Source organism: Anguilla anguilla, chromosome 11 (assembly GCF_013347855.1).
Source record: "Anguilla anguilla isolate fAngAng1 chromosome 11, fAngAng1.pri, whole genome shotgun sequence".
In the NCBI taxonomy this organism is placed as follows: domain Eukaryota; kingdom Metazoa; phylum Chordata; class Actinopteri; order Anguilliformes; family Anguillidae; genus Anguilla; species Anguilla anguilla.
In genome coordinates, this window is record NC_049211.1 from 23,306,183 (window position 1) to 23,318,323 (window position 12,141).

General features: G+C 43.4%; 1 protein-coding gene across 3 annotated transcripts in view; it reads left to right on the forward strand.

The window, feature by feature from the left end:
- The window catches only part of LOC118207859 (calcium/calmodulin-dependent protein kinase type 1-like), a 70,812-nt gene that overhangs the window by 45,423 nt on the left and 13,248 nt on the right, over nt 1–12,141 (forward strand). For all 3 annotated transcript variants that reach the window (XM_035381992.1, XM_035381990.1, XM_035381991.1), the window contains exons 3-4: nt 7,126–7,257; nt 11,774–11,848. In XM_035381992.1, coding sequence (XP_035237883.1) covers nt 7,126–7,257; nt 11,774–11,848 — 207 coding nt within the window. The remainder of the gene's footprint in view (nt 1–7,125; nt 7,258–11,773; nt 11,849–12,141) is intronic.

The following is a 12,141-nucleotide window of genomic DNA, read 5'->3' on the forward strand; positions in this document are numbered from 1 at the left end:
TTGTGCATTCCTTTCTGAGCCATGTGTAAATAATGACTCATTGAAGAGTTTTATGGGGTGGACAGTAAAAGGTTTAATCCAAACTAATGGTAAAGGCTTTTACACAGGGTAGGGTAGCAATGACAGCCAGCTGCGTTCCCCTGCCCATTTATGTGGTATGAAGTGACCCCCTTATTTATGTATGTGAGATCTAAACGGGGTTGCTTCTTCCCCCAATAGCCCTTCCTACGCTCTCTAGTTTGAAGTGGTGTTGAAAACTGGAAAGATTCATGCTAGAAAACATTACACATGAGAATGTACAGCTAAATACTTTGCTGTAGCCTACATCTAAATCAGGACCCACCATCTTTCCATGGAATCAAAGTCAGGACAGTATAGGAACTCACCAACATCAAATACCTTACGAAAGTATAAGTTAATTGTGTCATGCCAGCCAGTGGGAAGATCACTGAAACAGAGCACAGTAACTCTAAATGCACCGGTCTTCTGTCCTGGTTTAAATACCCCTGCAGGCTCTGACATGACGCACCTGATTTAACTTATCTGGGGCGAGACGTGAGTGCCTGCCTCTGTGTTTAGGAAGGACAAACGACACAAACAAACAACATGCGCTCTTACGTCTTGTGACTTACCTGAATAAAACACACACATACCCAACTGCTCTTATTACAAGACTAAACTGCGAACCCATCACGTCCCTGTGGCCCCATAGATGGTGATATAGCTGCCTTAACTCTGCCATGGAGGCCTGGGTGAGACTTTAGTCAGCACCGTAGGCTGGCACACCCACACGTGTTTGTTTTGAGTGGGTAGCGTCTATCGTGCATTTTCTCTGCTCAATAAAGGCTCTATTAACAAACCCCACGCTGAAGCGATGTCCCCCTTGTATTCCGCGCTAACCACTGCAATCGTTAACAAGGCTGCTGAGGCCTCGTTAAAATGCTAGCAGGATTTCCCCGATCAACGTCTCCCAGTAAGGACACCTTGAAACAGGATGCTGAGGAACGGAGGCCATGTTTTTTTCCCTGATCACAATTTGCTCTGCTACAACACCATTAGCGCAGCATATGCCTTTGCTACCTAACAATTAGACGCCAGACTTTTTTTTCTGTTTGCATGTTTTCTGTTCTGCCTCTGAGAACCTGGAGCTGCGGTTAGAAACGTCCTCACTTTGCTTTGCAGTTATCGTTTTACTTGCAGATCTATTTGAAGCCTGAAATTGAAATGGAGGTTTCTGTAATAAGTCAATGACCTTTCAAAACAAACACCACAGTATGCAGCCATGGCAGATGCAAAGTTAATGGACTGCAAGTGGCAGGTTTTTTTTTACTGTATATGCTTGGTAAACGTCCAATCTTCCTTGGGTTTTGTATTTATGCTTCTGTTACTCATTTTTATGAAATATTTATCTTGCTGCACTAAGGACTGTGGGCACCCTTAATTTAACTGGGGCAGAACAGATGCTTGCGATGTCTAGCCCAGGTTGCTGTAAAGGCAGCAGGGGTTTTGTAGGGTGGTTTACAGAAGTGTGCTCCATATCAGACCGTGTTTATGGTTTATGAGTCAGCAAGGTTTAATATAGAGACAGTGCTATTGCCCCAGTACTGCACGGTTGCAGTCATTTCCCGAGTTGAAATAGCATTATGTAATCGTTAGGTTTTCCATATACAGTATAATCATTTTTGGTGTACAGAATAATGATCTTGGAACACCACTGAGAAGTGAACAGCAGGTAATGCAAGTGTCCTGTGAGTCAGCAGCCAGCTGTGCCCCAAAGGTTAACCTGGTTTGATAGGATTACAGAGACCACACAAGCAGGGTCATTGATGTTACTGCTGTTTTGTTGTGATTGTGTCTTTCTTTGATGATTTGCGTTCTTTCTTTGATCCTTGCGTATGTAAGGGGAAAAGTGGAATGGTTCAGGGAGACTCGTCAACATGATCTCCTGCTTGCCATTCACGTATAGCCATTCCACCACAGTACGCTGTTATTGAACACAGCGTAGAATAAATTACATTCACTTTAAGCTGCCATTCCTCTGTGACTTTAAACCACTGCACACTTAGTGCTTTTAAGGTCATAGCATACACACAGAACTATCTGCACCCCAGAGTCACTTGTTTATACACTAGAGCCATCATTAGGCACACGTAGTATCCTTGTAGGCTACACAAGCCAGAGGCACGTCCATGTCTCCCAAGATAGACAGCGATCAGTATAGAGGCACACTACTGGTGGAAAGTGGCTACAGTCCCTCGTTCACAATCTCATCTTATTTACAACTAAAAGCAAAGAGGAAAGGTTAAAATATTATTTTGTTGTCAGATAACCGAGATGACATTAAATTAATCTTGTTTTGCTAGCGCTGGGTAAGACTACACACGTTCCTTCACCACTCAGAGACTTCCACTGCTTGTCGTGTCCGAGGGGATTTTTATAGGATTGTGGAACTCAATATTGGTGTCCATGAGTAAAATTGTTGTCCTGTGTTTTTAAAGGATCTTGTATATGATTCGCTTTTAATGCACTGTTGCCTTTGGTTGAGATTATGGTGAAGCCAAAAATAAGCTTTCAGTACCCAAAGTCTGTGTGTGTGTGTGTGTGTGTGAGAGAGAGAGAGAGAGAGAGAGTGTGCGAGTGTTTGTTTGTTTGTGGCAGGCGAGCTCTTGCATGCATAAGTGTGTGCGTGTGTATGTGAATATGGGGCAATGTAATCACAGAACATGATCTCCCTGGGCACCATGGTTACCAGCAGCAGCATCAGGTGTGAGCCGTCAGCTGGAAAACATTCCTCCCTCACATCCTACTGATGTTGATTTTAACAGCAGACAATCCTGTGAAATACGAGCAAATGTGAGATCCAAGCATTTACTCGACAGTACAGTAGATTTGCATCTCTGTAATCTACTACAACTCTGCTATACAAACACACTCATGCACACATACCCAAACAGGAACACACAGAACACACACACACACACACACACACATGGACACACACACATACACACACACACAGCAGTGGAGCAATTATAAAGCTGTTATTTTGATGGCACTGCATTATCCAGCAATTGGCGAGACCCCAGATGGTTAAGTGTGTTCTCCCTGTTTTACTGAGTTTTAAATAGCTCAAGTCACTTTCTTCTTTCTATTGTAAAACAAAGAGGACAAGTCACTCCTAAGGGGATAAACATATCCACATGAGACCCAGCAGAAAAATGTTCAAAGTATTGGAATTTTGTTGACATAATACAAGTGTCTTAGATGACAATAACATGTTGCAGTGAAAATATTTTTTTAAATATTATTCATTTTATTTGTATTGAATGTCCTTTGAATAACGGGTTTCTGGGTAGTAGAATGTATGGTTCTTGAGATCAGGACCAGTCTCATGTCTTCTACAGGGGTTGCCAGGTCTCCTGAGATTATGCCGATGGAACCTCATGTAACACTTGACTCATGTGACACTCATGACTTTTCTGCATTATTAATATTCTTCATGTCTGTCTGAAGTGGCACCAATGCAAGTAATTTTGTCTCAGCAAAATGTGTTTTAAATGCTGGTTGAGTACTTAGAATTTTAATTGCATCAAGTAGGCTATTTATTTGCCATTTTATCACATTTCCTGGTTTCCTAGAAATATAACAATATTTTTTAATTTCTATTTTACAATAATGCATCACTACACAGCCAAGGCTAAAACCTTCATTCAGCTGAGCAAATTGCGATTTAAGCATCTTGGATTTACATCTCATTAACAACACAGTACAGAATAAGATTTACAGCTGTGTCCTTTGCCATACAGTTGTAACATATAATTTAAACTTAATAGCAGGCCATACGTTTTTATTATTTCATTTGCTGAGGGCTTTTTGAAAGCCTGCAGTTTCTCCATGTGTTTAATCAGTTTGTGTTAATTAACCCATACTATCAGGGGCCCCCTGGGGTGAGGGGGAGGGGTTGTTAGGATGAATCCAAGGACCCTGACCAAAGAATATTAGAACATACATAACTTCTGAATACACACATCTGTACATAAGGTTTGTTTAATACTTTTAAAATACATTGTATTAAATATTAAATATTTTAATTGTTTTTTTTTTTCCAAGCCAATTCAAACATACAGGCATGCTTTAGTACAATGTACACCTGCAGTGTGGTATCATCAGCTACTTTCTACTGTGATATAATTCCAGGTTTTTTTTAAACAATATTGCTCTGTTTTTCTCTTACGTATAAGCATGCAAATGCTCGGGAAGCTTAAGAGAGCCAGGACCATTTTCTGTTGACTATAATTGCTTGGTAGCTTTGAAGAGGCAGCAACAGTAATCATGGAAGGCAGAGCTTTGTTTAAAAGTAAATTTACATTGATTTGGCGGGTAGTGGTGGGTGCCTATTTCAGGCTGATTATCGGTATTGCGTTCACCTGCCACAGTAAGAGCTTTCCTTCCTGTTCTGTCTTCCTGTGACAGGCCGTGGACAATAGCATGCTGAGGTTGTGTTCTCCCTGTTGTTGGCAGGAGTTGTGATTTGCGCTGCCGCATAAAACTGTTCCCACACAACACAACACTGCACACAGCTGCAGCCTTCAACTGAGAATACTAAATTCATCATGAAGTCATCATTAGTTACGTTCCTAATTCTCATTACCCTTTAGCATAGAACACTGACCATTCCAAACTGCTGTCCAGGACACTGACCACTGATCCACACTACTGTCCAGAACACTGACCACTGATCCACACAAACCGGTGCCCAATACGATAGGATTGCTGGAGTCTGGTGCTCTATAGTGTGGCCCCCTTCCGGAGCACTGCCCCCTAGTGCAGTGGAGGACAGTGTGTGCTGCCGCTCCACACTGCAGCTCAGCCAGCCAGTGAGCGCTGTACCTGCTGGAAGAGAGCGCAGCTCTGCCATTGTGCCAGCTGCAGCCACCAGGCCTACCCGCAGTACGGGAGCAGGGGAAGACCCACGCCAGCTTGAGTGAAGCCCAGTCCGTCCAGCTGACCCTGGGTCTCTCTTATTCCTTCACTTCCGCTGCCTTGTCCCATCCCCAGCTTCCTTTTGCATCACCCCTCACTCTCTCTTGCTCTCTCCCTGCTTTTATCCTGTTTTTTTCTCTGGCTGTGTCCCTCTCTCCCTATCTCTCCCTTCGCACGCACATTCTCTCTCGTTTCTTCTCGACTCATTTTCCCACCAGTGTTTCCCAGCTTTGACTTCCTCCAGGAATGCTTTCTCCGCACTTAAACAAACAGAACCCTGAGCTGTGCGCAGTCTAACGGCCGTCATGGCTGCTCTGGGGGAACTCTGGGAATAATTCTGAGCCTCCTGGCCCCCGAGACTCGGCAATTCTGTACCGCTCGCGCTCAGACATGTTTCACAGAATGCAACACAATCGGATGTAGTGGTGAGACCGCGGCTCAGTATTCTCACCACCATTCTCACGACTGTAGACCGCTGCTCCCTTCTCGGCGTTCCTTCATGCACGCACGATGTTGTGCGTTTCACGGCACTGCAAGACGGCCGGCTCAAAGCACAGCTGGCCGTTTGCCCGTTTGTGTCTTTGCGTCTTTTTAAATTTATTTTGGTCTTTCACAACATGGCCACTACATTCTTTATTGCAGTATGTCACAGTTGTCATGTTTTTGTTATTGAGAACACAAGATGAGTCACATCATTTATAACAGTTGTCAACTATAGATAGGTCATTCTTATGTTGCATCGTGGGTGCATTTTGACTTAACCTTCAAAGTTATGAACATTTCAGAATTCCAAATGACCCCCATTCCTGCAGGGTTTGCTTCTCTCACAGTGTACAATCGATTTGAAATAAAACAGTGAATATGAGGCTAAAGTACAGCGTGTCAGCTTTAATTTGATTGTATTTGCATACATATTAGGTGATCCGTGTAGGCATTACAGCCCTCTTTACATAGGTGCGCTGGCAATCCTTCAAGTAACTTGTCGGTAACTATACTCAACATTTTATTCTGCGATTGTAGAATTTTTTTTCCCTTAGATACGACTGGAGTTAGAATTGAAATTCTGTGGAATCCTAAATCGTCAGCAATCACTAACTCACGTATTTCCATAATAAACCAATTGCATACACACAACGCATTTTCTCATACCCATCCAATCACATGCACACATCACCAATAGAGTGCCTTTTTAATCCAACTGCCAGATCTCTACAGTGCTGCAGATTGCCTGTGCTGCTGTGCATGCTTTGCTTGCTACTGTACAGAATCACGCTCACTCTCCACCACCCCCAGCACCACCTGTTGTTTGGATCTGCTTCTAGGTACTGGGAGGGAGGAGGGGGCAGGAGTGTTGTGGTATTCCTCCTGTTTAGTAGAGGAGATGTGTTGTGTTCCCTGTTAGATAGGGTACAGCGTGTACTGTATTACCTGAAGCAGATCCCTTCAGTGCCAAACCTAAAAATGTACTTACATAATGATTAAAATATTTAATCAAAATGCGGTGTCTCGACTGAATCACCTTTCAATCAAAAGAAGTACAAAAGGTATTTTTTTTAGTCTGGTGTATGAACACAAAGATGCTCAAAATAGCCTAGAGGCCACTGTCACATATCTGCTAGTTGATATGCCATAGATTTTGAGCTGGGCATTTGCTTTCTTGTGGTCATAAAATATTATGATACCCACTTGTGTTCTGTACTGTCAGATTCTAGAACATGTTGTCGTGGCTTGTACCATTGATCAATTGATCGATGGTCCAAAGTTAGGAACGCATGCGATGAGATTGATTTACTATACCGGGGCTCATCACTAATTCTCTCTCCCCCTCCCTCTTTCCCTGTCTGTCTCTGTGGATCTGACCAAGCCTGTTTATTACTGCTATCTTTCAAAGCAAACAACGTGATGTGAATCTGGCAGGTCATACACATTTAATCTGTGTATCTTCAGATTGCAGGCCGAGCATCTGCCAGTGGTACCTGTGTGCCATCCGCTTGAAAAATAGCATGTTCATGCCCGCCTTGAGGCTAATTCCAGGGGTATTTTTTTGAATAAGTAGCCTATTGAACAAGACTAATTCCTCACTTCCTCCAGATGTGTTAAGGAGCTGCATTTCCTCACCTTTCCTGTGGTCTTGTATTTCAGGGGGGCATTCTCTGAGGTGGTCCTGGCTGAAGAGAAGATGACCCACAGGCTGGTTGCCATCAAGTGCATCCCCAAGAAAGCTCTGGAGGGAAAGGAGAACAGCATCGAGAATGAGATTGCCGTCCTCCACAAGTGAGTGACGGCTGGTCTCCGAGGTCTGACACCTACACACACACACACACCCACACACACACACACACCTATACACACACACCCACACACACACACACACACACCTACACACACACACCTACACACACACACACACCCACACACACACACACACCTATACACACACACCCACACACACACACACACACACCTGCACACACACACACACACACACACACACACCCACACTCACCTACACACACACACACCCACACACACACACACACACCTACACACACACACACACCCACACACACACACACACCTATACACACACACACACCTATACACACACACCCACACACACACACACACACACACCTACACACACACACACACACACCCACACACACACACACACACACACCCACACACACCTACACACACACACACCCACACACACACACACACACCTACACACACACACACTCACACACACCTACACACACACACACACATACACACACCCACACACACACCTACACACACACACACACACACACACACACACCTACACACACACACACACCCACACACACACACACACACACACCCACACACACACACACACACCTACACACACACACACACACACACACACACCTACACACACACACACACACACACACACACCTACACACACACACACACCCACACACACACACCTACACACACACACACACACACACCCACACACACACACACATGTGCATACCGATCATACACACGCACACACAAACACACTCATGCTCCCACAGACACACGTGAGCACACGCTCTCAGTATTTTAGGAAACACTGCCTCTCTCGCTTCTCATTCTTCCGGTTGTTTTAAAGATCAACCGCTTGGCTTGATCTCTAATTTGCATCATTTTGCCTTTTCAAGAATGTTATGAAAACTGAAATTCTGTTTGAGGCAACATGAACATGTGCCATTAAAATTTCTGAAATTCTCGACCAGAAATGCTGGAACTAAAGGAGATAATTCTATTTTTAGTGCCACTGTTGCCAAGGTTACAGCAGATAATGTGGAGTTCCCTACAGCAGTGTGGTGAAGGAACTGAGAGAGACAGTTCAGCTATCCTGCCACGCTCTCCCAGGACCCTCCATGCTGTTGTGCTTTCCTTTTCCAGGGAAACGAGTGACCGAGCAAATTTCCAAAATAAAGTCACACACGCAATTTCTCCGGGACAGGACTGCTGTTCTGAGTCAGTTCACCAAAATACTTCTAATCAAAAATTGGTTTAAAATAAAGTGATATTTGGCCTCTGAGGAGACTAATAAATGCCTGATCAGTGACTGGCTTCTCTTGTGTTTTTATTTTATAGTGATTATTTATAGTGGCTGTTAATCAGCTTGGTGAAAAAGCATTCCCAAGGAAAAAGATTTCTTGGCCTCTCAACTCACATAAAAAGCAAAGTACTTGTCAGTTATGCTTGGTAAGAAATTGAACTGAAACAAATGTGAACTAATGATAGCTAGGAATGCACATGTAATGTTTGTGGGTAGCTAAATCATGTATTAGCAGAATGACAGAAATGGAGAATATCAGTTATTACACAGTGCGCAACAGTATTATACTAAGCATAATCTAATGGAAAGGTATGTGTTTTTTAATTGATCACATACCAAATGTGATCAAAAATGGAAATCTGTAAATGTCAAAAATTTACCTATCAAGAACACGTTTAAAAAAAATAAAATCGCTGACCACTAAAACCACTGAATGTGGGTCATTTCTCTGAACTTCCACGCTGGAAGTTGCTGTTGATGCAGAATTTTAACACTGTTAAGGCCTTCTTGTTTATGCAGTTAAATTTTGTAACTGCAAGAAGGTTTTAAACAGTGGATAAAATGCATTTTATCCAGATAAATCTGGAAGGATCCGAGGGCCTGAAGCCAGTGATTGTTGCTATTTCAGTACTGTGTCTTGAATGTCCCATTAGACAGTCATGATAGCAGCTATGATTTTCTTTAATAAGGACACATCATTTTTGTATCTTTATTCTAAGCTTCAGGGTTATTTGTTTTCACTGGAAAGGGAGCAGCTTTCACCAACGACGGTTTAGTGAATGAGGGTGGGGAGGTGCTTCCCGTGTCATCAGTGTGATAATGCCTTTAGGCCCTCGGATCTTTCCGGATTTATTTGGATTAAGTGCATCTTGTCCACTGACCCCAGCAGTGATGAGGGCGTGGCCACAGTGTCAGTGCTAATGGATGGTTTTGTTACCAGTGGTCATGTTTTAAGACGTCACGCTTCGCAAGCCTCTGTGTAGATTCAACCCCTCCACTTCAGCTGATCAACACTCACTGACTCTCACACAAGAATTTTTTACAGACCTTCAAGCACATCCAATATTTGAATTACGGATATTTGAATAATGGCACCGCTCAACTCTGTTGTATTTGAACAGAGCTGAGCGGTGGAAGGGAGCGCTGTACAAACTGCCTGTCGTTATGCAGCCATACGTTCCCCTTTCTGTTTGGCCGAATATTTCTCCGTGCCATTAGTCCGACATTGGCAGGCCCATTTCATTACTTATGCTTCCTCAGTCATTCATATTAAAAAGTATGTGTGACTGCGGCCGTAATTCAATTAAAAAGCTTTTACCTTTTTTCATGAAGTCGTCCTCTTGTTCCATGGACCTCTGCCAGTAATGAAGTAATATGCTCCTTCCAAGGGGCAAATACGTAGCGCGTAAATGAAGGGGCTTTCTCTCTCTCTCATTCTCATCTCTCTCTCTCTTGATTTTTCTTCTCTGTACTCTTTTTAATGAAACTTGTTTGATATGTAAAGTGCTTCAATAAAGTTTTCACTTTTGAATTTAATTCCCCAGGTAACCGGGTGCTGTGTCATAATTGGCTTTAACATTACCCAGGGAGGGAGAGTGACAGTCAGCAGGGTGTGCTTCTCTCATGGCTCAAGGGCTTCTGCTCCTAGTTGACAGAGCACCTGCACGGCAGTGACTGAGCTACTAAGCTGCTGGTCTCCAGGGTGAAGAGAAGTGGGCGCTGCACTAGGCCATTCAGGCCAACTTGTGTGATTAGGGAGGTGCATGTGAAACAGTATTGTAATGTATTGCTGCTTGTGCAGCTTTAGTGTGCTTATGTTGTCTGAACTGTAGCCTATGGTTGAAAGATGCCCGGGATCTGGAGTGTAATATCTGGCTTTCAAATTGTTTGTACAGGTTTGGTTTGTGGTCAGGAATACTGTAGCCTGAGTAGAGATTTAACCACTGCCTAGGCCTAAGGTTGTCCTATCTGTACCCTGGTTAGAGATATTTAAACACAGCTTAGGCCTAAGGTTTTCTGAGCTGTAGCCTGGTTAGAGATATTTGAACACCGCTTGGGCCTTATGGACAATTATGGTTGCTCTCACATTTTTTTCTCTGCAGGAAGTTATGTGTTATGTCTCACTCCTTGTTGACTCACTTTCAATGGAATTCACTGGTCTCAAAGGACTACATTATATTTTGGGGTCTCCTGTGCTTTGGGGTCAGAGTTCATGGAACACTTGGGTCAGTCAGGGAATGTCAAATCATTTCATTTAGATGTTTAGAGGTTGTTTTGCCTACATACATTCCTCCCAGTTGCACAGTGTTTTGCTTCTTTAGTTGTACAAGACAAGTAGGGCAGCATGTATTACGTCTGCCTCCTGGTGGCCAGATAAAAACAGTGCAGCATTGATCACACATGGTTCACTGTATTCCTCCTTGAATATATACTTGTCAAAAAAACCTCAAATTGGTGGTATAATTTCTCCAATTTTTGATTTTCAATAATACTCAGCGAACAGCTAGATATTCCACTTGATTTTGCAAACACATCTCACCAGTGCCCAAAAGGAGGCCATTTTGTCCTGTGTCAATAACAGGTGTCCTAGATTATTTAACCATGCCTTGGGACAAAATTGTGTTGCATTTGATAAAGTGTTCCGTACACCAAATTTGTATCTTCAAAAGCCCCATGCCTCAACTGTTGACTAAGTTAGACAGAGGGCAGGAAGTTGGCATCCAGGCAGGAATGCTTGGGAGAGGCACTGACAGATATATGGATGTGCATGAGAGTGCAATTTCAAGAATTAAGCATTGCTATCAGACCACTGATAATGTTTGTGAATGTCCTCGAAGTGGACGACCGCGTATCACAGACCGATGACAAGACTGCCACATTGTCTAACAGCACCGGGGGGATCAGCAGGGGATCGGCCTGGCAGCCAGAGAGACTCCAGGGCATTAATAGTGAGAATAAGTGACCAGATAGTCAGGAACAGGCTTAGGGCTGCTGGACTCAGGTGTCGTGGACCCTACAGCGGCCCTTGCCTTATTAGACTTTGGGAAGAAACTTGGCATTTCTTGGCATATAAAGAAACTAGAATAAGTTTCAGTGTCTTTACAAGCCCTATTTATTGACCTTGACTTTTCCAGTGTTCTGCAGTGCTTGTTCTGTGTGGTAATCTTGTGCTCTTTTTTATTCCAGGATAAAACACACCAATATAGTCTCGCTGGAGGACATCTTTGAGAGCAAATCTCACCTGTACCTGGTAATGCAGCTGTGAGTATCTATTTTAGCCTCTCCTCTATTCAAACTGGCAAACTTGTAGCCTCTTGCGTGTATTACATTAGCCAAAAGTAGTAGTCGTAGTGCTGACTGTGGCTAGTAGCCCCACAGGGAGATGCATGATTGGTGGTAGGATCGTTATGGTCATCGTGCTACAGTCTCCTATCTGCATTGTTGTGCACTTTAGGGTTGGGTTGGCTTGGTATGTATACATACTGCCCGTAAATGTGTTTTAGTGTAGCTATTCTTAGATTCCTGTGTACAGAATTTGTCTCAGAAGGACACTC